The 27,164-nt window shown below is 44.4% G+C and overlaps 1 protein-coding gene across 1 annotated transcript in view; it reads right to left on the bottom strand.

The window, feature by feature from the left end:
• Positions 1-5,364: 5,364 nt before the first annotated feature.
• Efcab11 (EF-hand calcium binding domain 11) overlaps positions 5,365-27,164 on the bottom strand; it is a 158,571-nt gene continuing 136,771 nt past the window's right edge. The window contains exon 6 of the mRNA XM_036206242.1: positions 5,365-6,524. Within this exon, the coding sequence (XP_036062135.1) occupies positions 6,446-6,524 (79 nt within the window). The 3' untranslated portion in view covers positions 5,365-6,445. The remainder of the gene's footprint in view (positions 6,525-27,164) is intronic.

Genomic DNA, 27,164 nt, shown 5'->3' on the forward strand with positions numbered 1-27,164 from the left:
ATCTGTCTTCCAAAAGAGCTGAACCATTTTGTGTTCACTTCTAGCATTGAATGAGGCTAGATATTAATCAACTAAAATTGAGAGAGAAAGGAGGGATAAGGAGGAACATGTACCAAGAAGAGGGGAGAAGACAGAACAAGAGACAAGTTAGATGAGCCATTCACACAGAGCATGTACAACTGGAATCTGAGGACACTCTCTTTAAGACTGGGCAGTGAAAGAAACATTTGCAGAGATAACGGCCAAGAAGAAGTTTCCATGCAATGAAAAGCATAAAGCATCCTGGATTTTTGTTTTCTGTTGGCACAAAGAGGAAAATTCTGCTGGATATATGTCTGGGTATTAGCAAAGAAGTGGGTCAAGCTGAATCTTAAGTAGTCCAATGAATATAGCTCTATTTATGGTTGTGATAGAGAGAACAAGAGGGAGGGAAGGGGGAGGGAAGGAGGGAGGGAGAGAGGGAAGGAGTGAGGGAGAGAGGGAGAGAGGGAGGGAGGGAAGGAGTGAGGGAGAGAGGGAGGGAGGGAAGGAGTGAGGGAGAGAGGGAGGGAGAGAGGGAGAGAGGGAGGGAGGGAAGGAGTGAGGGAGAGAGGGAGGGAGGGAAGGAGTGAGGGAGAGAGGGAAGGAGTGAGGGAGAGAGGGAGGGAGGGAGGGAGGGAAGGAGGGAGGGAGAGAGGGAAGGAGGTAAAGAGAGAGGGAAGAAAGGAGGGAGGGAGGGAAGGGGGGAAGGAGGGATTCCAATACCAGGCAGAAGCAATAGGGAAAGCTTGTTAAAGAAATTGATTCAAGGACCATCTCTAAGACATCTGACCTTAGAAAAGTCATTTAAAATCAAGCTTGCCTTTCCTATTCAAAATAAGAAAGATGCCCAGGCCCAACTTCTGCCTTCCAATGACTGTTGCTATGACAATACATTTAATATATTTCCAGCCCCTTGGTCAAAGTTTTTCTATAAATTCAATATTATTGGAATTGCTCTTTTTGAAGTGATATATTTTGGAAAACTTAACTGTTTTGCTCTCACTTGAGTCTTTAAGGATCAGTAAAGCATAAAGTAGGGGATGTATTTCAATTTTAGTTCATGTTTTCATATAGATTAATCTGTACTTTTCTCTGAAGTTAGAACAATGTTCTCTTTTATTCACATTTTTAACTACTTTATCAATTTAACATAAGAGAATTCAGATTAGATACTATATTTTATTGTGTTAGATTGTTTATGGGCTACTTTTCAATCCTCATGGATTTAAATTTGTTTTACCAAAGAAAAGTCACTGTGAGCTACTTAATGACAATGGATTTCTTTTAAAAAATTATCATTTTTACTTATTTATTTTCTGCACGTATTCACGTCCATATGTGTGGGTGATGTATGTGCAGGCGTGTGTGTGTGCGCGCGCACATGTGTACAAGCTAGAGGTTGACATCAAGTGTCCTTCTCAATTGCTCTCCACCTTATTTTCTGAGGCAAAGTCTGTTACTGAACCTAGAGCTCAGTGATTTTGCTAGACTAGCTGAGCAGGGAGCCCTGGGGATGTTCTCAACTCCATCTCCCCTGTATTGAGGTTACAGGTGCACATTGCCACACGGGTCCTAGAGACTGAACTCAAGTTTTCATGTTTACATGGATAATGTTCTACCTACTGATCACTTTCACCAAGTGAATTTCTGATTTTCAATCTGCTTGTATTTTTTTAAGGAAATTGTCTAATCTCATATTGCCAATTTTTTCAAAAATTAGAAATCAAGAAAAGTAACAAAGCTCATTTTTATTAATTTAAATGTTTGAAGTATACTACAAATACCAAGACTGGAGAGATGTACTGTTTAGACTTTATATGCCAGAGAAGTGTTGCTCCATGGGAATGCACACCCATGCAACGATACTTCTGTTGTAGAGACTTTCTAGAACTTTCCTTTGAATAATGCCTCCAGGATCTAGAGGACCTTTCATTCTTGGTCTCTGTAGCTGAGTTTAGTTGGTAATCAATTGTAACTTTGGTTTCTTCTTTGGTGGTACATAAGATGGGAATCGATTTTGAATACTTTCCATGTGAAACCCCTGAACTGGATTGAATGAATCTGGGTCTTCTCATTTGGGTTACAAGTGCAGTGTGATATAGAATATGGGCTTATGTCACAGCCAAATAGGATAGTCTGTCTGTTGTAAGCTGACCAGCTTAAATACAAATATTTTTTAAATGAGATTTATTTATTTACTAATTCATTTATAGTATGAATGAATTTATAGTATAGTACTAGGCTGGCCAGTAAGCTCTGGAGATCATCCTGTCTCTCTAGGGCTGGGATTACATACCAACACACTTGGCTTTTTAATGTACGTTCTGGGGATTGAACTCAGGTCCTCATGCTTGTGGGCACAGACTGAGCTATCTTCCAAGCCCCTAACTTGTTTTTTGTTTGTTTGTTTGTTTCACTTTCTTACTATCTCATCAGATATTAATCCTGAGATTAATACTGTTCTACTTTGAGTAAAGATCTGTTGCAATTTTTGTGTTTTTTATGTCTCTGTTTGCTGAGTGGTATGGTAGGAGGAGTCATGGGCAACAAAACTTTAGATATAAATTTCTACACCAATATGGAAGGCTTTGAACAGGCATGCTACAGGGTTAGGCACTGTCCAATAGAAAAGATAGCGACTTGAAGCTCTTGAGTAGAGGAAAGTCATTTTGTCTGTGCTTTAGGAATGCCCCTGACACACCAGACTAAAATTTTTTGACAGCAGTATTGGTATACACCTTACCCTCATCTTTACATGAATAAGCAAAAGAACAAGTTACTGGATGGGAGAAATGGCCAGGATTAAGGACACAGGCAGAAAGATCAGGATAGAAAAAAAAAATCAGGAATGATTTATAAGGACGTGCTCAAAAGGATCTGGTGACTGAGTGTCAGAGCCAAGGAAGATGGGGAGAATGGGAGACTCTGAGGCAGCTGGCTTGGATGACAGCTTGGGTGGGGGATGGGTAGGGAGGCTGTCATCAACAAAAATAGAAAACACGGGCTAGGAGAACAATTTTGAAAATCCGGGGAACAATGCCTCTGATTTTAGTTCAGTGAGTCTGCACCGAGGTGGAAATGTCTGACTGGTGAGGAGGAAACACAGGCCTGGAGTTGAGCAGAGGTCAAGATCAAAGATAAAGCCATGTTATGGAGTCCTATCAATCAAGGCAATAACTGGACTCTTGGCAGGGGATGGAATCATCCTTGGAGAATGTGTCGATCAAGAACGATCGGCCAGTTACAGGACTTGGGGAAACACCCTCACTTACAGACCGGTTACGGGACAGGAAGCTGGAAAAAGACAGCATAGAAATACCATGACAAACCTGTGTCATGAAGGTTACAAGAGGACTCCAAAGGCCCTGCCACCACCTCAGACCCAAGGGAAGGGACCGGACCATGGGCTGAGGTCTGAGAGGAGCTGATGCATCCACTCATTAGCAGCTCATGAGCAACCATTCAGAAAGCTGCAGTAGCAGGGAAGCCCAGAGCTGGCCCAGCAAGGGGCTCGGAGAAAGGCTGGGATGGGAACCATGGCACTATTCCATTCCATCTTCAACTGCTGCTTCGTTTTCTCTTCAGAAGAGTGTTCTCTGCTGCTCCATCAACGCTAATGTCACCCAGGACTCTGTCCTTGGCTGAAAGCTCACAGCGCTGAAGGCTCTCTGGGTTTCAAATAACAGAAAGCAGCTCCAGCTGGCTTGAGCGGAAAGATTGACTGGAAGGATGCAGTTACCTCCCAGGACCCAAAGACTGAGTCGTGCATACAAGCTTTAACCAGACACCAGGCCCCGTGGGGCTGCTTCTCCTTTACTGTCCCCCACCCCCACCTCTGTCTATTTTTAAATCCCTCTCTTCTCACTGCGAACCAGCTGCATGGAGTTTCCAGGCCACGTGACTGAAAATAGGCCTGCTACCCACTCTTGAGTCAAATCCCTTGCTCAGCCAACTCAGAGGAGCACCTGAACTGCACTCACAGTCTCAAGGTCCTCCAAGAGCCGAGACGGAGTTTTGTCAGCTTGGAGAGGTGCCTACCTTTAGACCACCCAGCTGGGATCACACCATCAAGGTCACACCACACCGTAGTAGTATGGGGACTGGGTTCTGGAGGTGAGAGGATGGGGGAAAGCTCGGCCCAGTCCAGGAGGAGGTGGATCCTGAAAGCAAAGAGAGGAAGGTACACGGGCAGCTTCTCTGTTACCCTTTCTTTGTTCTTTCCTCAGGCAGCAAGGGGCTCCTGAGCAGCAAACTCAGGGGTGTGCATCTTCTTAGAAGAGGTCCCAACCAGAAAGGCTGCCCAGGCTGTTAACTTCCTCCATGACCAGCCCTGGCTGTATGCACTTGAGTCCCCAGGGGACATGTCCATACCCTCTGGGTCAACCAGAGTTGAGTGGGGTCAACCAGAGCCTATCCCTGGATGCTCTGAACTTGGATCTGGATGGATCATGGACCAGTTCTTTCTGAGGATGGTGTAAGGCTGTTGGTAACTACGGGAAGAAGGGGGAATCTGGAGCTGCTAGTGTTGTGGGTCCTGAGAAACCCCCCTCCCCCCACTACTGTGGGTCCTAGCTGCACCCTACCCTCCCTCTGTTAGGTCTCATAAAGTTAGCTCAGTGATTTTCTTTTTCCTTCTTTAAAGTTCTTTGGGTAGTTTCCTGTCATTGAGATAAAATGTCTTGGTTAATCCAGAGTCACAGGAGTTGCTCAATGGCCATTCCCAGACCCCCCCTCTTGCTTCCTACATCCATGGTAGGAAGTGACTCCTCTTTTTCCCATGTCATCTTGCTCAGGACAAACAGGATCCAGACAGAAGTGCATACAGAAGTTTAGAACTCTGGCCGTTACTGAAAGAATACCTCTATTAATAAATACTACTCGTGTATTTTTTTTTTTTAATTTAAGAAATCTAAACTCTCTTTGATGTTTTGAGATCAGGATGAAAGACTCTGTTTGTCTACCATGGTGGAAACACATGCTGAACGAAGTCAGACTGGAACACTGCAAACCAACCATCCACACGTCTCAACGACACCAGCCATCCATTTCGGTCTTTGAAATAACCTTTCATTCATGTTGAGAAGTGAGTTTCATTGCTTCTTCATTTAGTTTATGAATGTTTGAATAAGGCTTTAATTTTTTAACAAACTTGGTTTTGGAATAATTTTAGATTTACAGAAAAATGGTGAAAACAGTGGTGCTCCTGTACACCCCTCACCTAGTCTCCCACACTGTCCCAAACAGCAGAGAAGGGCCAAGCTTGGGTGATCTCTACTGTACGTTCCTAGGGGCCCATCTAGGAGAACAAATTACATTCCAGTCAAATTACACTTAGTTGTCCCAGATCACTCTGGTTTATTAGTTAAAAACTTCATTTTTCTTAAGGCTATCTGATAATAACATATACGAGCAGGAAGCTTCTTTAATGTTGGCTACACAATTTACATTCTTACTTGATCTTTTAATGTTCAACACTTTAAAAACAAATTACATTTTTTTTTTACAAATGTTAATGTTGTGAAATCTGAACACTTACAATGACAATATCAGTATTTCAGAATTATTTTCAGTATTTCAGAATTATTTTTAATAGATGTTACGTTACACGTTGAGTGTCTCAATTTGCTCCAGGAAAGTAGTCACTGGAGTCTAGGGGAGCAGTGGGGTATTAAGACTCCTAACACTTTGGGATGGCTTAAACTTTAGGTCTATAGCAAAACTACCTAGAATCAGAAGCACGCAGCAGAGGGCTGCTGGCCAGCTCAGGCTAGCTTCTCCAAAGTAAGAAGCCTAGGTCCAGGCTATCCTAAGGGACACAAAATCACACCCTTTTGTCCATTAAGACCCCAACTGCATTCTGGTTTTCTCTGTATAAAGAATGGCTGGCTGGCTGGCTGGCCTGAGCTGCTTTCTATGTTTTATACAGCCAGTGCCCTGCCACTGATTTGCACTCCAGAGTCTTTATATAAGAGAAGTCTTTGTTCCCTAGCATTTGCTCATTGTGTGGACCATAGTAAGCTTGACATTCAACCACAGTTGAGCAAATGATGGACGATGATAGCACAGAACAAAGCTACCCCTCCCCAGAGCTGGTAAGAGCTAGGGACCCAAGCACGTGAGGAGCAGAATGAGCAGAGACTCCAGTTCACAGTATGAGGAATGCAGAGCTGACAGGAAAGGAAAGAAAAAACAAAAACCACTGGGTGGCAGGGCCAGCAACAGCAGCCTGACTCAGGGCTCTGAGTGACATGGAAGGAGAGTCCTACCTCTAGGTCCAATATCAGCATCCAAAAACTGTAATTAAGAGTTTACTCACAAGTACACAGTACCACAAAAGAGTGAGATCTGTGTGGCCTTCAAGTAGATTACAATTCACTGATCTGTCCAGAATTGCCAAAAGTGGTCCATCCACAAGCATCCGGCTTCATTTTGCCTGTCCATAGTTCATGGCATACTCAAAGTCTCGGAAGCTGACGTGACCGTCTGAATCTCGATCTGCTTCCCTGGAAAAGGACACGGAAAGTTATTCACACGTTATTCCCGTTAGCACCTCCATGTCAAGAGCACACTAGGATCTTCCCCTCTCTGCAGGTTGGCACGAGGGAGGAACTAACCCTATGTGAAGACCAAGGTTGAGGCTTGTGCTTCCCTCCTCTACACTGCTAACACCTGGAGGGAAGAAGGGGTATTTATTAAAACCTACAGAAACACATCTGGAATGCATTTGAGGGATGGATCTAAATGTATAAGCTGTACAAGAAAGGGAGGAATAAGGGGCCAGGGCTGTGGCTGTTGACAGAGTGCTTGATTGCATGCACGGAGCCTGAGTTTCACCCTCGCTCCGCATAAAACTGGGAATAGTGGTGCACAACTATAATCCCAGCACCAGGGAGGCGCAGGCAGGAGGATCAGAAGTTCAAGGTCATTCTCATTTACATAGTGAGTTTGAGGCTAGCCAGGGCTGCATGAGAACCCATTTCAAACAAAAGTAGGAATAATTATTGCTCTATGTATTGATTTCATACCTATTACATTTACATACATAATATATACATATACACATATATGCATCGTATAACAAAATTGTGAGATGAATAAATAAAAGAAAAATGTTTTCGCAGTCCATAGTGATGGTAACAAAGTCTGATGTCCTACACACCACTGCCTTTACACCCCAAGACTGCAGAATCTTAGCATCAGTTCTGGGATTGACCCAGGTTATACACAGAGCTACTGAGCCTTAAGGAGATCTGGAAGTTTTCTAAGGACCACACTGCTAGAAAGCAGCTAAAATCTAACTCAAACAAGGACTGTGAAACTCGGAAGTCAGGACTCCATCATCTCTTGCCACTGCCACCCTATATAACCAAGACACCACCCAGGAAGAAGTTCCCGCAGGGCTAACCACAATTCTGTGGTTCCTTGCTGGCTTCACTCATATCCTTGGAATCACTGTTAAATCCTCACAACGCAAATACTAAGCTTTTCTTATTCCTATGAAGAGTGGAGACGTGAGCCCTCAACTAAGTGTGGGAAGCCTCTGAGGGGGTGTCCTTGGAACCTCTGAGACATAGGCTCTGCTCCCTGAACAGGCAGCAGGGAATGGCCCCACATTCTATGTGGTTAAGATAAGAGGCACCCAAAAGCACAAACCACCGCCAGCAGCAACTCATCGGCTCTGCCACCAGGAAAAGAACATGGAGCGTGTCCCAGTTCCTCTTGGGGACATCCTGAAACAATGCAGGGCACGCCTCCTTTGGAGGTCTGTGGTTGATGTGAATGACATTCTGCAGAAAACAATGGGGTCAGCCATGACAGAGGGCTTTTAAAAGCAAAGACTGGCCCAAGCAAGAAAGCCACTAATCACTGTAATAGTTTTAAAGCAGGCTTTTAAAATATTGAATTCTAAAATAAACTTTCTGAATATTTCATGCCAAAGTCTCTGAAGTCTATAATGGTTCTGGATAGAGTGATGATAATTTTTCTTTCTTTTGAAGTAGAGAGAAAAAAAAAAAAAGAAACCTCTACTTCTCTGCCCCAAGGCGAGAACCATGTTGCAGTGTGTTGGGATAAAATGACTGCATACCACAGAGGCTATTCTTCTTGCTATATCTCTTGGTGAAATATCCATGGTGATTTCATGCTATACAGCACACAGAGCATAATGTCAGATCTCTTCTAAAGGATTTAAAACAATCCCAGGATTGCACATCACTGACTACGGGATATAAACCATCCCTTCAATAAAATTAGATAACTGAAGATTCTTCATATTGCCTAAGTATTTGATTAGATAAACAGCCTCCTCTCCCTTTCTATTCTGAATTGGTATGTCTGAACTATAAATCTCACAGGGCGAATAACCTAGAAAAGTCCTGTTAGAATAAACTACTTCTGATGATATTCTGAGTATGTTTTAACTCATTTATTAGGCCACTAGAAGACTGTAGAAAAGCAATCCCTCTGCCCATTTTTTTCTCCCTGTAAACAACCTGTTGTTACTGTATTAACATTTAATTATTTTTGTTGTATTTGCTACTGCTTTCCACTGGAAGGAGGGTACACTGTCACCAAGAATGTGAAAGGGGAGAGTCCACCTCTCTGACTTAGAGAGGGCACTGCATTCCCAGGCCAAATGGAGAGATATTCAATAGATCCTGTTCACGTTTAGAATGAGACACGGTACAATGTCTGATGCTCGTTCACACTGTGCACATATGAACAGGTCTGGTCCTTTCAACGTGAGCAGAGGGAAAACTGAAGGTCAAGGGCTAGAAGTTTAAAAACTATGACATACAGTTTTTATTACCAACACAAGTATGCTGTGGAAGACCGGCACTAAATCACAGTGTGATGGGGACAGATGGGCCAGGGCTGTGGAGAGGGGAAGACTACCATTAAGTGAAAAGGAACATCCTTTCTGTTTACAGTAAAGTCTCCAACCCTGGTTCTGAAACCGGACCACACTCCTTTAGTGTCGCCAGCAAATATTCAGCATCACAATATCTCAGCACCTCTCACCCCTACTAGAAATAATCTCCAAGAGTGCAGGAACTTTTGCCCACAGCTGTCCCCACCTCTTAGCTCACAGCAGGCAATGGCTGTGTGCTGAATAAATGAATCTGCAGAAGAAATGGAGCTGGGGGAACCAATGACAATATTAGGGACAATGGATTACCTCCCAGGAGGTGTTGGTATTGAATAAAGAGACTGTTTTACCACTGTCAACAGTCGGGAAAGCAGCCAATGAAATAAAACTCGGGGAAGAAGCCACCTCCAAATACCACCCAGAGATTCCTGAGTAAGTCCATTATGGTCTCTGGGCTCAGCTGCATTCGCCAAACACAAACACAGAGCAAGCATGGGAAGAACCACAGGAGAGAAGAGCTCTGGAAACGAGGCTGCTGAGTGTGGTGATGGATGAAGGAATCCCTTGAACATCAGGCAGGACAGGCAGATGTAATCAACCCAAGGTCCACGGCCCACGTGCAAGCAAGGGCAGCTGTAAGTGTAGTTCAACATAAAAATCATAAGACTTACTTAAAACATTATGAGAGAAAGAGAGAGACAGATATATACACAGAGAGATAGAAAGACAGAAAAATAGAGACAGAGTTTGTGTGTGTGTGTGTGTGTGTGTGTGTGTGTGTGTGTGTGTGTGTGTTGATCATGTGTGTCTCAAGGATGACCTTCATAGATGACAATGCTATGTCACAGCATCAAAAGGTTGCACACACTTGGTAGAGCTAACAGATAGGACTCTGAACCAAAGCTGAACCCTGGATATGCACGAGTCTACCTTCCCCTGGTGGAACCAGTGAAGAACTTGCTCTTTGATGGTTGGACACACAGACAGAGCTCCGGCCACATATCTAAGCTCAAGGCTTAGAATGGGCTGTTGAAAGGAACTGATCTTACAGAGATGCATGAGAGAAGGTAAGTTGTTATTAACAATAATAAATGCTTTCTAAAACTGCAAGTCCAATGACATTAAAGGCCATTTGATTTGTTTTTAAGATGCATAATAGAGACCTGCCTGGAACTGCTTTTGGCAGTAGGGACTCCAGAAAGCTGGCTGCTCCCTATGACTCCCCATGAACAACTGAGGAGCTTTTGGGAGGAAAAGATGAGAAGGAAGAAAAGAGAGGTCCAGGAAGGGGGGTGCAGGGAGAGGGGTACAGGAAGAGGGTACACCACACAAGAGAATCGAGAAGTGACCAAAAGCACTCCAGCGAACTACTACGTTCACAATGAGCATCCATGGTGCTTAGTATAATAACCTCTTCCTGACCTCCACCCAGGGCTGGGATAGATGCACACGCTATGAGGAGCTTGAGGGCATGAGCCTGGAGTCAGGGGCTGAGTGGACCAGCGGGAGAGCTGTCTGAGCAGAAGCAGTGGGGAGCAGGGAGGCAAACAGCATGTGGCAATGTGGTTCATCAACTGAACTAATTCCAAGAAGGGAGAGCTGGGGGCCAGATGCTCTCTGGAAACTTGCAGGAGGCTTGAAAAGTGTTTAGGTTCCTACAGGGTACGGGATGGGGTTCTACGCAACCCTCTCTGGACTCTGGAGTGCAGGAAGACCTCCCGTGACCTTGTGCGATGAGACTTTGAGGCAGGACTGGATGGACCACCCAGCTGAACTTCAATGTTTTCACTCTTCTAAAACAAGCGTTCTTCCATCCGCTGCTGTATTACAGTAAGAGGTGCTGCACAGTTACTTCCATGTTTTCTCCTGTACAGTCCAATTGGTCAGCCAGAGTTGTCTCTCGGTGATGCTGTGTGGACCTTGGTAACCAGAGTAGGTATTTCCCGAACCAGAGACTATGAGGTCTGAGCCTCAGGGACCCGGGGATTCCCACTGTGATCTCTCAGGAGGCAGGCTACAGTACTGTCTACTGGTTTCTGAGGGGGAACACAAGGTTATTTGCATGTGTGTTCACCTATATGTGAATGTACATGTATGTATGGGCGGGTGCATGTGGAGTCCAGAGGATGAGCCGGGTGTTGTTCTCAGGTGCCATCCACATTTTTATTTGAGGCAGGGTATCTTACTGACTTGGGAACTGATGCCTGGGCCAGGCTAGTGAACTAACAAAGCAGCTGAGATCTACTTTGTCCCCTTCTCCCCAGCCCCTGGATTACAAATGGGTGACACCAAACACAGCTTTTTTAAAAAAATTTTTTATATGGGTTCTGGGGATCGAACTCAGGTCCTTGTGCTTGCAAGGCTAGCACCCAATTAGCTGAGTTGTCTACCTAACCCCAAGAGTTCTTACTTTAATAAAAAAAATATGTAAATAGTGAGCCTTTCTCTATAGTAGTAGCTGTTTCTTACACAAAACATTTCTATCAGAACAATTTCTTAGAATGCCCTGGAAATACTTATTTCTTGAAAAGTTGTTTTTGTTGTAAAATCATTGTAGAGTAACTCTTGGCAGGCTTCCAAAGGCAGATTTCAAACTGGAATACTGGCTTTTCCAAAGTTACTTAAGAAAAAATAAAAACGAAACAAAGAAACAAAGAGAGAAAGGCTTATAGATTGTATTACATTAAAACAATGCACATATTCTTTATTAAACATGACATGAAGATGATGAAAATGACATTTTAAACTGGAAACAAGAATGTAAATAGTATCTTGGTTACATTACAATCCTATAAGTATCTATATTCATTTGAGTGGAAGTTAGAGGTTATATGTTAAGTAGAATAAAGAGGAGGGGCGATGGCCAGTTCTGTCTTAAAGTATTATTTAAGAGGGGTTGTGGAGATAGTTCAGTGTGTAAGCACCTCTGTGTGAGCATGAAGACCAGGGTTTAGAATCCCAAGACCCACTCACAGCCAGACCCAGCAGCACGCATCTGCAATCACAGCGTACTTACAGAGAAATGGGAAGCAGGAGACCCACAGGGATCTCACGGTCAGCAGCAATAACAAACAGACCCTGTCTTAAACAAGATGGGAGGTGAGGACCGACACCCAAAGACTTCTGGCTTCCACGTGCATGCCCGCATACACGAAAAAGGTGAAGACATTGAGGTGTTCCTTAGTGTTCCATATTTTTCTCTTTCGTCTGAATCTCCCAGATGGCCTGTTTCCTGCCGTGAAATTCTCAGCAGCTAGAGCAGGGTTCCTCAGCCTCAGCAGAGAGAGCTTTGTAGCAAAGAGTGCTGTGCCACAACAGAGCACGACTACACACTGTGGGTGTTCAGCAGGCTCCCCGGCCTGCCTCTCTCCATGAGATGTGTCAGTTAAAAACGTCTCCTCAAGCTGCCAAGTGTTCCTGAGGTGGTGGTGGCAGAAGGGAAGACCAAGTCATCCTTGGTTCAGAACTAGTGAGCTACAGAAGCTGTGGCTCAGGGGATAAAGCACTTGACACGGGAGCATGAAGACCTGAGTTCAAATCTCCCGAACCCATGTAAAGCTGAGATAGGGGAATCCCTGGGAATTTGCAGGCCAGCTTGCCTGGTACATGCAGCGATGAGTAGCAACGAAAAGGAAATCCTGCCTCAAACAAGGTGGAAGGTGAAGATGCACACTGGAGGCTGTCCTCTGACCTATACATGTGTACTATCGCATACATGTGCCCACACTCACACACATAACACATACATACATACACATACAATATACATCATCAACATTAGCATGCGTGTGTGTGCACACACACACACTCACTCACAGAGAGAGAGAGAGAGAGAGAGAGAGAGAGAGAGAGAGAGAGAGAGAGAGATTAAAAAACAATTGTCTTAAAGACCTTCAAGTTCTTTGAGTGTCAACTGAGGCTCATGCTCCCTGAATGGATGATGCAGATAATGGCCCGATACTGTGTCTGGCCAATGCTAGGTTTCCGATGGAAAACAGCTCAGTAAAGACCCACACTGAGGGGCTCCTGCTGGTGGAAGCGGGGCTGCCAGACATCTCCGTGCTCCTAGCAAACACACTGACAGTCAGTAATTACATGAGTCACTGCCATCATCAAGCATGGGTTTTGAAAGCTGACACCGTATTTGATTTCCTTGAAACGTGAATGAGAAATTCAGTGTGGAAGCAAAAATTTCAATGAGAAAAGTTTTTATGGAGGGCAGTTTTGGAAAAGAGGAAATGGAGAGAGTGCATCTCTTTCGTTTTGGGTCTACAGGGAATGATTTCAACGGAAGTCAAAACTGCCATTCTATTAGGGACAGAACTGTCATATTGAGAGAAGAGGAAGAGTAAAAATTATCCACCAAGCAAGGAGCCCCTGCTGGGGAAGAGGGGACCCGCCAATTGAAGATGCAGTAATGACAGCTTCCCCGCAGCAGCCTTCTCTTGTGAGGACGCCGCCGCTCCTCTCCACTGGCGAGCTCGCCTCTTTGTTGATGAGAGTCCTGCAGGGCTCTGAGGCAATTGCATTGGTAATGTGTTTATTAATTTTACCTTTTTAAGGACACACGTTAAGAAAAGCCACTCAGATGCCCAGGGAAGATTAAAGAGATATGGGGTGATTTCTGGTCTTTTCTGGGCTTCTATGTGACTGGCAACTCTTCACTGTTCACTGGCCTGCCCACTCTGTGCTTCCCTTACACTCTGCACCCCACTTTACTCACACTGTTGCGGGGACCCTTTGCCTCGGCCGCACCCTGTACCAGGTATCTTTAGCTGGGACTGCTCAGCTCAGACGCCTGGCATGTGTGCACATATGCACATACAAAATACAGAACTAGAAGGCTTTACAGCCCCACAGGACCCCCCTGGCCAATCGGGGAACAGGATTCAGTGGATAAACTGGGATAAACTATCCATCTTTGTCTCTTGGACAGTCAGCTCTGAGGTCTCTCCTTTGGTCCACTGGCAGTTCTGGTGTCGATCACTGTAGTGCTGAACCCGAGAACAGACGTGTGTGCTGAGTCCCCTCTCGTTCTCTGTTGCACTCAAATCTTCCAGGCAGGCTATGTTTTCAACAGGAATCCAGACACAGACTGTAGGAGGTTTCTTTGGGGAGATGCAGGTTGTTTGGATGGCGTATTGAAATTGCCATGAGCCAGAGCACATCACTTCGGATCCTCATTTAGTCAAAGGGATCTCAGGACTTGCGACAGACCCATCTCCAGCTATTGTCAAAATGCTTTGTAGACCAAATGAAATCCTGCCTTTACAAAGACAGCTGAAGTCGGAAGTTGTGGACAACTGAATTGACAGTCACAGGAAGCCAGCAGATCTTCTTACCACTGCCACATACACATCTATTCAATACTGTTTAGTCTGTCAACAACAATAGTAATATTAAGCCTTGAAGTATCAGTCATTGTAAAGACAACACACACTCGAATGTAAGATCCTCACAGGACGACTTGGGAGGCAGAGGTGCCGGTGAGGGCTGATGGAACAGGTTTAGATGGGTCTGTTGGATGAACTATGAATGATGAAAGGGTGCCCAGACCAGACCAAGAATAAAGAATTTCAGAAGCCATGGAGCCTGGGGCCTCATTAGCACCGAGTACAGTTAGGAATAATAACGAAGCGGTTGCCATTAGTTACTTTCCCACATCCAAGCTGCGTACTCTACTAGGTAGCAGCTCTTACCTAAGTGGGACAGATTGGCCTGGCCTAAGTCAATCACTGGAACCTTACCCCCCTTACAACAGTGCTGGTTCAAGAACTGATTGACTTGTGCCAATTAATACCTGGCATTCCTTCTCTGGCCACAGGTGATTGGTAAAGAGTTGATCCAAATGTCATCAAGTCTGGAGATTTTGTCTGCAAGTTGAAGGACCTCTCATTGTGGACACCTGGGATGGGAAAGGGCAGTCCAGTCTTAGGACAGCTTTTTCCTTCCATAAGGGTGCAAGTCTCCACACAGCCCTGGCATGCAGCAGTACACAGATCTGATCATTTGCTCACAGGCATTTAAGTGGTAATTATCAGCTGAAAACGGAGCGACCCACACGGATGGGAGGGCTCAGAAGAGCCAAGGGAGCTATAGTCTTATCAAAACATACCTGAAGCTTGTCTTGTGTGAAGACTCTTAGTCACTGGCCCAATAAATCCCCTGGTATTTCAGGCCTTTTGTAGAAGACTTCTTGCCATCTTAATGTGCCCAGTATCCTGCCTTCAATCCTTTCTAGACCTTGGTAGGGGAGACAATAAATATACAGTAACCTCCCCTTGTTTGGAGTGGATATTTTCTTGGGCCCCCAGCAGAAGCCTGAAACCATGGACAGTGTCTAGCCCTCTGTATACTGTGTTTCTGCTACATATGAGTATCTATGGCAATCTAATTAGGCCCTGTAAGAGAGATTAACAACACCAATGAGCCGCACAATAGCACACTGATAACGATACATCATGATGAAATTGCTGCCACTATTAGTGTCACACATTGGGGCCACTATTAATTCATTCCACAAATTCATTTATTCAACACACAGTTACTGCCTTCTATGAGCTAGGAGGTGGGGACAGCTGTGAGCAGAAGCAAAGTAGGCCTCACAAACAAGAAGGATAGTGAGTGTCCACAGGCAGTGAGCGTGCACAGTGTGACAGGGATAGTGAGTGTCCACAGGCAGTGAGCGTGCACAGTGTGACAGGGATAGTGAGTGTCCACAGGCAGTGAGCGTGCACAGTGTGGCTGTGCTGGACGGGGAAATGGCCACGGATGGGGAAGATGGCTCGTTCTTAGAGGGATGCGTCCTCCAAAACCTGTGAAGTATTTATTTCTGGAGCTTCCACTTAGTATTTCTGGGCTGGGGTTCTGAATAATGATGTCTAAGGAAAGTAAAACCATGGGTAAGGGGCCTACCACAGTTCGTGGGGGAAAGAGTCTCTCATTGGAACTTCTCTTTAGATACTGGCTCAAGACTCTTGACAATTCCTTAGTTCTCTAAGTTAAAGAACACCTTGTTGGTTGCAGCTATTGTGATTTCTGTTTATGAAGCCTTTATTCCTTCCTCCCTCCCTTTCTTTCTCCCTTCCTCCCTCCCTCCCTTCCTTTATCTATTAACCTATGTATATATGTATGTATGTATGTATGTATGTATGTATGTATTTTGAGACAAAGTCTCACGTAGTCCAGGCTGGCCTTCAATTCAGTATGCAGCCAAGGATGACCCTGAACCTCTGATCTTTCTACATCTGCTTCCCAAGTGCTGGGACTATCGTCATGAGCCACTATGCCTGGATTTTTACATGGTGTGGATAGGCATGGAACTCAGGGCATTATGCATACTAGGCAAGCAGTCTATTAACTGGGTTACATCCTCAACTGTATGGCGACTCTATCTGTGATGTTTGTGTGTGTTATATGTATGTAGTGTGCACACGTGTGTGTCTGGGCACAGAGGTGAGGGGGACATTGGGTATATCTTGTTCTACCACTCTCTACTTTATTCTCTTGAGATTGAGTCTCTTGATGAGCCTGGGGCTAGGCTGGCAGACTGCAAGCCCCACTGATTCTTCTCTCTCTGCATCTCTACCCCCAACAGTGCTGCGGTTATCCCTGGCTTTTTACATAGGTTCTGGGGACTTGAACTCAGGACCTCATGATTGCCCAAGTACTCTTACTTGCTGAAGCATTTCTCCAGACTCTAAGTATCGTTCTTACTATATGGCTTTCCCTCCTAGACAGTGACAGAGTAGAGCCTCAGCAAAGGGAGAAGTGGGTGAAAAATGCAAGCACGGTAAGTGACATGATTTCTCCCAAAAGACTCACTTTTCCCCATTTTCGAAGTTCTAAGAATGAGTAATCATAAAGTTAGACATATTCTAAAAGGAGAAAAGAATGTATGTTTAGATGTCTAATTATCGACTGCTTGTGGGCCTGGGGAATACATGCAATCAATATGTGGCCCAAACTCCCACGTCTGGCAGTCTGATACTTCTTCTGTAGCAAGTGTTTTAGCGGAGTCGCTGCTAACAAATACTGATGTTATCTTGTCCCTTCACTTCAGTTCTCTGGAAGAGAACTGTGATGTAAGAAAAACAGCAGAGACCAGGCATCCGTAAGGATACAGAGAGTCAACACAGCATCTTGAACTAATCATTTAAAAAAATGGCTTCTTGTGCTTTTGGACCACTAGCTCTCTCTCCTCAATGCTGTGTCAGGCCACCTCTGGGGATGCCAAGGACAATGTGGTCCAGCAGAAACTGCCCAGAAAGGAGGGAGCTCCAGTCTCAGCTGGGTTGCCCCAGGACTTTGTAACCTTGGAGAAGGCTTTGTGATCATTGGAAAAATCTCTTAGCAGTTTAGATTCCTAGCTCCTCACTTGTCGGTCTGAATGACTGGACCAGATGATAAAGTCTGAATTAGCTATATCTAAAATGTGACGAGTCTGAACCAGATCTCTGTTGGACAATCGGTTTCTTGGAATATGGAAAATTTAAAAAGCGGCCTAACTTCAGTTAGTCCTTTAAAAACAGTAGCTGGAGTCTTTGACCCTGTGGATGATCATAAGGAAACACACACAAATAAAAATGCAAATGGAAAGAAAAAAGGCCCGGCATTCAACAGTGGGAAGTATGAAGGGGATAAAGCCATTTCTATTTCAAATAATCACTTCAGCTGAGACATCCAGTATCATCTTGAACTTGATTATGAGATAAAAGAAATAGGACAGAGATGGCAATCATTTAATCTCTTAAGAACAGCTATTCTGGAGAGCTTTTCACTCCACGTTCAATAGATTTCTAGCAGGTTGTGATCTGGCTAGAAAGAAAGCATAATGATGAGGAAAATTATGTTTTCAATAACACATGCTCTTACAGTACGAGTCTGTCCACAAAGGAGGCAATCAAATGAACTCTGACCACTTTAACAGATGGCGTAATGGCTCAGTGCACAGATGCGGCCTCCCTGAAAGCAACAAGTTCACATCCTTGACTGGAGGTTTCGGAATGAGCTGAACTTTCAAGTGTAATGCAGGAAAGATTACCCAGTGCCAGACGAGAGTGCCGAATGTGAGTGAGTTCAGGGGCTTGCAGAGACAGGCTCAAAGAATACAGCTTAATGAGCTTGATTTTGCTAATGCAACAAATAGAGTTGAAGTTGAAATGTGAACTACAAACACTGAGCCATTTGTAGACGCCCTGCTAATAACACTGGTGGCCACTGTTTGGTGATGAGCTTGCCTTGCAAAACCACACTGCCTTGGAGTCAGAAAAAGACCCAGTTGTCAAACAATGCTTATTTTCTCTGATATGGATGTTTTCAAGAATACACTTTTAATAAGATGCAACAGAAGACTAGTAGAAGTTTGTTTACTTGTTCATTTTAAAAGACATTCAATAAGTCTAATCTAAAATTCATCTGCAAAAACAAATATTCCTTAAGACTCAGAACTAAAAAAAATGATGATATTGAACCAAAAATGTGAGTCCCCAGTAATTAAAACAGTCTGATCATTATGAATCAGCAAGCAATAAGCAAAATATAGCACTCTGAAATATGATACATGGATTTAGCAAAGATCACATGAGACGTTTGGAGTCAGTGGGATGAAACATGTCTGTAAGAGCCGAAGCTTCAGTAACTGGCTGTGTAGCTTGGGATAGGGAAACTCATGTAATGGTAGAGCCTGCTTGCCAAGAAAATTTTCCTTTCCTCTCTACAGTATGGCAGTGAGGCTACATTTCCAGCCTCCCTATAATTCCAGCAAACAGGAGAATGAGCAATGGGATGTTACTAGAATGCCATGTTTCAAAGAAGGGTCTAGATTATTGTCAACCCCCAGGGACTGTGGCATGGCCAGATTCTGAAAGATGCTCTCATCCGGGGTCAGCAAAGATTCATCAGAAATCCAAATTATTTGTTCCATATAGCTTGGTTATAGAAAATTTATTGTAAAACTATGAGAAGTCAGGTTTTATCTACCCCACCCCCAGGTAAAGGAGAATATAAAAATCTTTAGTTTTAAATAATCTATTTGGGAAAGTAGATTTTACATTTCAGCCCATTTCTCAAGGATGTGCATCAGTGGGTTGATAGGAGGTTTGGCTTTAGTTCAGCATAATTATACTACATTATTTATGTTTCATTTATAGCATGCTCCTAGCATTTAGAAATTCTGGGCCTGTACACAATAATAAACAACATGAAACAGAATCGTATTTCATAATGAAATAATTCCCTCAAATTATTAGAAATATTCTATTAATGAAGGCTCCCTATTACCAAAAAGTCACACCAAATGGGATGACCATGGGTTTTAACAAGATTTCGATCCAGAGAGACGAGAGGTCAGAGGGCATTACAAGCATTTAGAAAATTATGACATATGATATGGCCAATCACATTCTAGGACAAAAGCAAGGGGTCCCAGTCGAAGTGCAAGAGGGGACATTCAAAGACTGGCCCCTGGACATGCTTCCTCATTTAATAGCCAGAAAATTCCCCTCCTCGCCTCCCACTGAACTAGGGCCTTGAACTGGCTAAGCTAGCATCACACCGCCAAGCTGTGCCACCTGCCCTCTTTAATTTTGACCCAGGGTTTCGTGTAGCCCAGGTTGGTCTTGAACTCCAGATCCTTCCCCTTTAGCTTCCTAAATGCGGAGACTACAGGTGTGAGCTTGTTTTCTATACCTGCAATAGTTCTCCAAGCTGGTGTGGAGGCGGAGGAAGAAAAGGCGCTGTAGCCTAGGGCAGACTGGCAGATGACATCCGTGCACCCCATCCAGACAGGCCTCTCCCCTGCAGCCTATCACTGAGCTTCCTGCTGAGGCTGGCAGAGCACTTGCCTTAGAGAGTGAGGAGGAGATGGCTCTCTGAGGCTTTAGGCAGAGAACAGACACTGGCTCAGCAGGGGTTTCAATAATGTGTAAATCACAGAGGGACATTAGAGATGTTGGGGGGCCCTTCCTAGCCTTGGGAAGAAACTGCTCTCCCATAAATTGCCACACTAATACCGATTTCAGGGATTCAAATTACTGGCCCGATCCAGCATGACATTCTCTGCCCATTATCTAGTTTCTCCTGCCTCCAGGCAGGGCCACATCATTGATTACGGAGCGTTTCAGCCACTAAAAAAGATCACGCTCATCATTAAGGACATTAAGTGTTGATCTGTGCTGGCTAAGTGACTTAAAAGGTTCGTGCCCTTCTAGTAACAACTCCAAGAGGCCATTTCAGGATATTTATTAAACAAATTAAGTATTTACATTATGCTCAAGCACAGAGGCACAGCACTTGAGTATGAGGGTATCAGAAAACAAAACCAAGAGACTGTGTGGGAGAAAAACCCAGCTTGTTTGCTTTTTTGGATGAGGGGGCAGAGGAACCTCCAAATGTTTGGGGAAGAGGCTGAACTGGGCAGGTCCTGAGAGTCACCTACCTCCCAGGGCACCCTGTCTCCAGACATTTTCCTTATAGAGACTATGGCCTACTAACTACACAGTGAGAGAGACTGGGAGGATTTCAGGAAATCTTCAAAACCTAAGCAATCCAGGAAATGGAAATGTCTCCCTGTTTCCCCATGCTCGTATTATTGGTGCCATCATCATTACGAAGCTGCTCTGCAGAGCGTTTTTTCTTTTCATCCTGTGGTATGCAGATAAAGGAACCTGGGCTTCTTTGATATAGTGGCAGTCCACGAGGGCTGGCCCATCTCCTTGGTTGTTAGTGTTCTTTCTCTTCTCTCTGCCTATGGAGCACTCAATGGGCGGGAAGCAACAGAAGCCTTCCTCACCGTGCTGTGCCCAGGACTCAGCCCAGCGGCTGGCTGGTCCACAGTGCTGTTTAATGAGGATGTGTTGACTCCATGAACTGATGCATAAAAGAGTCTATAGATGGGAGGAAAAAATACAACTTTCCATGCGTGTTGCTGTTGCTGAACCTGATGGAAGCCATTAAAAGAATGGCTTATTTCGGCTCATGGTTTGAGGGGAAATCCATTATGATGGGACAGGTGTGGTGTCAGGAGCCTGAGGCAGCTAGTCAGATGGCACCCACAGTCAGGCTGCAGAGAGTCAGTCTGCTGCTCAGTTCACTTTCTCTTTTGGGACCCCACCAGAATAGTGGCCGTTACACTCTGGGCAGGTCTTCTGATGTCAATGAACTCAATCCAGACAGCCCCTTACAGATATGCCCAGAGAACTATCAGACGATGTATAGAGCAGGCTGTGCCTTGCCCTGAGTGACTCCATCCTGGATAACATTGTCGAGGTGGAAGGACTCCGTACTTTTTACAAATAAGCAACCACCAGACATGGGGAGTAATTCAACACCTGGACTTTTCCCACAGTTATCAAGACACACAGCAGAACCTGGTAAAATGAAAAACTATTAACACCATATGTTGGACACATTGAACTTCAATAACTTAACACACCAGACCAAAGACACACAGGCTGTGTCACACCAGCCCACAGTGTGGACCACTCAACTATTCCTTTGCCATAGACCACCCTGGTGATGAGCCATGGCTTTGGCTCAGAAGATGACCCTCAGTGGCCCCCAGACTCAGTGTACTCCCCCCCCCACCGCCCATTTCATGCCGTTCAGACAGGTCACTTAAACACCTCTGCCGCCGGCTTGTGGAGGCGGGATCTGACATTCTGCACTGACTGTATTGCTCTGCCTTTCCCTACCTTGTGGTAATCCTGGGCAGGGCCATGTGTGACTGGAGGCCAGAGTATTGCTAATGGGACTTGGAATAGGACAAAGAGCTTGTTCTTGCTGTGGACAGAACACCAAGGCAAGTCAGGAACATGTGGTAAAGGGGAGCCAGCGGAACTGACTGAGCGCAGTGGCTTGATGGCTGTCTACTGGTTCCATCACTCATTTACCACAGGTGACAAGTCGGCATTGTTTTAAGCCTTCAAGTCTGCGGTCATTTGTTATAACCACACAGCAAACCAATACAAGGAAGAGAGTGAATATAGTTTGGGATAATTTTACGTTTGTCAAGTCTTTGATGCAAAGAATACAGCCAGTTGGAGATATTCATCTACAGTCACTCACCTACCATGTGAGATGATCCTTAAAAATCACTTTACCTTTCATGACCTCAGTTTTACTATCTATAAAGAGAAAATACATTTAAGCTTGGTTCATTTCAAAGCTCAGTGCTTATGAGCTGGGGAAGGAAGAAAGATGCTTTTCCGTTACGTACCTGCCAGTACTTGGCAAACACCAAGGACAAAGCGACATTATACACAGTGATCTGCACAAAAGGAGGAATGGGTTCCATTTTTAAAAGGAACTCAAAATAAAAGAATCTGGGAATATCTTAATAAGAAACGTGTCGAACTTGCAGAAAGAAAACTACAAAATTCCATCGAGACACATAAAGGGGTAATGGAAATCGTGAAGGGACGTGCAGTATGCGTTCCTGGATGGGAGGCATGAACACTGTAAAGATGCCAAATTCTTCCCAATTAATTTGCAGGTTGAATGTAATTTTCATCAAAATCCCAGAGGAGTTTGGGAGCGTCACAAAAAATGACTCTACCATTCAACGGGAAAACAAACAAGCAAGCAAGCACAGCTAGCTGAAAGCGACCTGAAAACAAAAAAGAATTAGGTTTTAGAGTATGTCCTAAGAAGTGGGGTGGGAATATGCGTGTTTCTGGAGCAGGAATAAGGGGCAAGGGGCAAAACAGTCTGGACAGGTGCCCACATATGTAAAAAGACTGAATGTAAAACACAGGCTAACCCTGCTTTGGGCACAAAACAAAACAAAACAAAAAACAAAGAAATATCAAAACAAAGCCAACTCACTATAGCACATAAGACAGATCTCTCTCTCTCTCTCTCTCTCTCTCTCTCTCTCTCTCTCACACACACACACACACACACACACACACACACACACAAATATCATGGAAAACTGGCCAGCTACAAGCACTTAGAAACAAGTGTTTAGCTCATCACCCCACACTATGTACCAAAATAAATTTCAAATATATGGAAGTGCTAAACAATTTTAAAACTCATACCAACCAAGAAAAAGCAAGTGGATTGGAACCTAGTCTGAAGGCAAGGAAAACTTCCCTAGTATAAATATGGCAGAATAAACTACAAAAGAAAAGACTACAGATCTGAACAAACACCAAGTTAACATGGGCCTGGTGAGATGGCTTGGCTTGATGCCAAGCCCGATGGCCTGAGTTCTGTTCCTGGGACCCACACGGTGGAAGGAGAGAATTAATTCCTGCAAGTTGTCGCTGACTTCCACTTACTTATATACTGTAAGCACAAGTCTGCCCACACATACACACATACATAAAAATAAAATGAGCAATGATGTAACAAAATCAAAAAGGTAAAACATCTGCACATCAAGAAGCCATTGTAAAAATGAGATGAAAACAATAAACTGGAAAGCTGGTTGTAATAAAAACAGAAACAGGAAGAGGGGACTAGGAAGACACAGTTGCTATGAAGGGGAAATGGGAAAAAACAGTGGGAGGGACTTACCTGGGGAGAGAGGGGGAGGGCAACAGGAAGGAAGAGAGGGCTAAGGTAACACTAAGGATGTTTTTAAAAGCCACAGGGAATTATATTACATTTACTTAAAATTACATATACTACACATATATGTGTATGTATGTATACACACACATACACACACATACACACACACACACACACATACTGCTCCTTCCTCCCAAATGCAGACTATCTGACAAAAACCCCAGAGCCATGGGACACCTCCTTTCAAGCTGTTGGTTGGGGAGCCCAAGAGATCCCTGAACAATTTAAGTACTGTTGTTGCTCACAGTGCCTCCCAGACAGGAAGGTGAGATCTTGTGAGATCCTGACAACAGCACAGACTTCGGGCACGGGACTTGGAGGAACCAGTCTGAATCTGACCTGCAGCCTCCTTCTTGAGGACTAGCTCTCATAGTATTGGAAGGAGCTGTGCAGTCTCCCAAGGGAGAAAAGGAACTGATAGTCCTGTTCAGCTGTATCATCTACAAACTATAACAACGACCAGCGTGGCAAGTCACTCCTAAAGGTGCAGTAGTGGCACTGATATACTGGGGACAACCAACGGCTGCCTAAGTGGACTTCAAACCCACTCGTCAGAGGAAAGTTATGTCCAGTCTGCTGTAAAATGGGCTGTGGCTGCTGAGCCACAGAGCCCAGAGGAGAGCCTGTCACTGCCACTTTCCCAAACCAGTGTGATCTGAACCCAATTCTTTAAGACAGACCCTTCTATCTACAGAGAAGTACAGCTCTCACCCCTCACCAAAGGAGCTTCTTTTTGTAGCAAACAGAGATGACTACAGAGGTCCACAACTGGCCGAAATGTAGAGATCATCTGACTGTAATGTCTGCAGTGAAGGCTCAGGGGATGGAAAGAACTGTCAGTGCCCGAGGACCGACTATCTGCTGTAAGATAGTCTCTAAAAAAAAAAAAAAAAAAGACATAAAGTGGGGGGGGGGGGGGGGTGGAGTGTGGATTTGGGAGGAGTGGGGGTTGGTGAGTACGATCAAGATACATTATATGAAATTCTCAAAGAATTAATGAAAATAAAAAACAGACACATAAATATTCTAAGGGAGATAAAATGGGCAGAAGATACAAATAGACACTTTAGATAGAAGGGAAGAGAAAGAGCTAGTAGGCATGTGAAAACTTTTAATATTATCCATAATCAGTAAAATAAAACACAAAAGTGAAGTGATGTTTTCCCATCAAGTTAGCAAAGATCTGAAAAATAAATCGGGCCCAATCGCCGGTAAGAGCCCGGGGAAAGACACACGCCGTGGGCTAGGGCAGTGGGATCCATTAATCAGGCCACCGAGGAAGACATGCCCAAACCACAATGATGATAAAATAAGCCCAGCTCTCTAATGCTGTATGTCAACATCTAGAAACTTTTGTGAAAATAATCAGAAAATATAGAAACATATGCTTATTGTCAGGCTATTTATAGAGCAAAGCCGACACAGACAGAAAGGCCCAGTGCACAAAGCGCCTCTAGCTCATTTTAACAACAGAAAACTTGGACACACAAGAAAGAAAGAACCAAAATGTGAACAGTCATCACCTTTGGTTGGGCAGAAATGTTTTTTCTTTTCTTCAGACTTTTCCCTAGTTCCAGAATATTCCCTAAGGTGCACTTGTTACCACAGTACACGCACATACGAACACCTCTTTTCCATTTTGTGAGCCCAGGATCTACAGGCGACAGCCGAGGGAACATTCACATTTACTAAAATCACCCTGAGAGTGATGGGCAGCAAAGGAGAAGGCAGTTACTGCTCAGCAGCCTTACATGATCTGGCGAGTTTCTAAAGACGGGACGAAAGAACAGAACTTCCACAGGGACATTTGCCAGAGGAGGGATGCTGTCTTGGGACTGCTGCACACACACGCCCTTCTGTGGCAGCTTCCTCCACAGACTGCATGGCCTGACCACATGACTCACTGGGAGTCATTAGCAACACCTACTGGAGGTTTCACTGAAGACAGGTTCTAGGGGGAGAGAGAAGAAACAGCGAGAACATTTCCAAGAATTCTGAGTCAAACGGCAAGCATAAAAACGACATAGAGCCTGTGTTCAGTGCTCCGCGCGCTGGAGCACAGATGCCCTGAGATAAGACTGTCTCCTGCTTCATTGTGCCCACCCTGCACTGTGCACCCTTCAATGTGCACTCCCCAAAAGGGAGCTGTGTCCAGGGCTTCATACCTAGCAGCACCCCGAGGTCTGGTATGCTGGAAGAAAGGCCTCTCTGCTAAGCCTGCGTGTTGTGCTTCCGAAGCCCAGCTCTCTCCCGAGACAATGACTCGCGGTCATTTTCTTCAAGGGACCTTAGAGGACAGCCCAGCCCACTCTGCAGTTTAGAAATGAAGCGGGTCTCAGAAGCACAAAGCTACTTTCCCAGCTAGGACAGGAAACCAGGTCCCAGCGCTCTTCTGTCAGGTTAAAAAAAAAAAAAATTATCCTTTACTCTTTGGAGATAATAAAGAAGCAGGTGACTTGTGTCCTGCAAATTATCATGCCACCTCGTGTCATGTGACCCTTGAAATCCAAACCAACAACTTCACACAGGAGCTAGGGAAATTCAGAAAAGGACAGAGAGAAAAGGAGGTGCCCACTAAGAAAAACTATTTTAGGGCTAACGAGAGATGAGTAAATGTGCTGGCCATCACCCTGGGGCTCACATTGTATGAGACAACTGACCTCTGAACATTGTCCTCTAACCTCCACACACATGGCATGACATGTATACCTATATTTACACAAATATCATATACTCACACACACCATTGTAATAAATAAACTAATTAAAAAGAAAAAAAGAGGAAAAATAGAAGGAAAAATCTGGGAGAAAGAAGGAGGAGCTAGCAGCCAGAGGAGGAGCCAGAGAAGGGGGGGCATTAGGGGCCAGCCACCCGGCAACACAACCAGCAAGCCACGGAGTAAGATTAAGATTTACAGAAGTAGGAGAACAGGAAAAGCCCAGAGGCAAAAGAAATGGGATAATTTAAAGTTAAGGAAAGCTGGCAAGAAACTAAGCCAAGCTAAGGCTGGGCATTCATAATTAAGTATAAGCCTCCATATGTGATTTATTTGGGAGCTAGGTGGAGGGCCCTTCCAAAATAGAGTAAAATACTAACCACAGCACTTCCTAGATATGAATTCTATCTCAGTCCCACTTTACATAGAGAGAAAAGCTAGGTTGTAGGATAGTGCCAGCCATTTGGAAGCTGTGTACACGTCTGCCTATGGGCTAGAGGTGAGGGAGGACCCTCAAACCCCCTTCCCAACTTCTTGGCCATTCTGAGCTGAAGGGGCTTTGGGGATGGGAGTTAGGATTATTTTATTAAACAGTCATCCCAAAGCTTTTTCCATAGCCATGCAGAATTCTGAGCTGAGTGAGTCACAAAGATCTGGGCCCTGAACTTGGCAATTCCTACATCACATTACATGTCCTCCCCAGAGCTTCAAAATAACATCACAGGGAAGCATTCTCCTAACCCAGGGAAGGAAAAGAAAGCACAAAACATTTCAAAATAGTGCTTGAAAATGACGTAGCAAGTGTGCATTGGAAAACTTTCCATTAGAGGTCTTAATCATGTTTTTCTCTCACAGATGCGGGATCGTGCTTAAGAAAAGAGCCCTTTAGCAAGACTCGAGTTTACCAGGAGCAGTGATATCATTAATGAGAGGAATTTCATTATGAAATCTGTCTTAATTAATACTACATAGACAGC

Source organism: Onychomys torridus, chromosome 14 (genome assembly GCF_903995425.1).
Source record: "Onychomys torridus chromosome 14, mOncTor1.1, whole genome shotgun sequence".
NCBI lineage: Eukaryota > Metazoa > Chordata > Mammalia > Rodentia > Cricetidae > Onychomys > Onychomys torridus.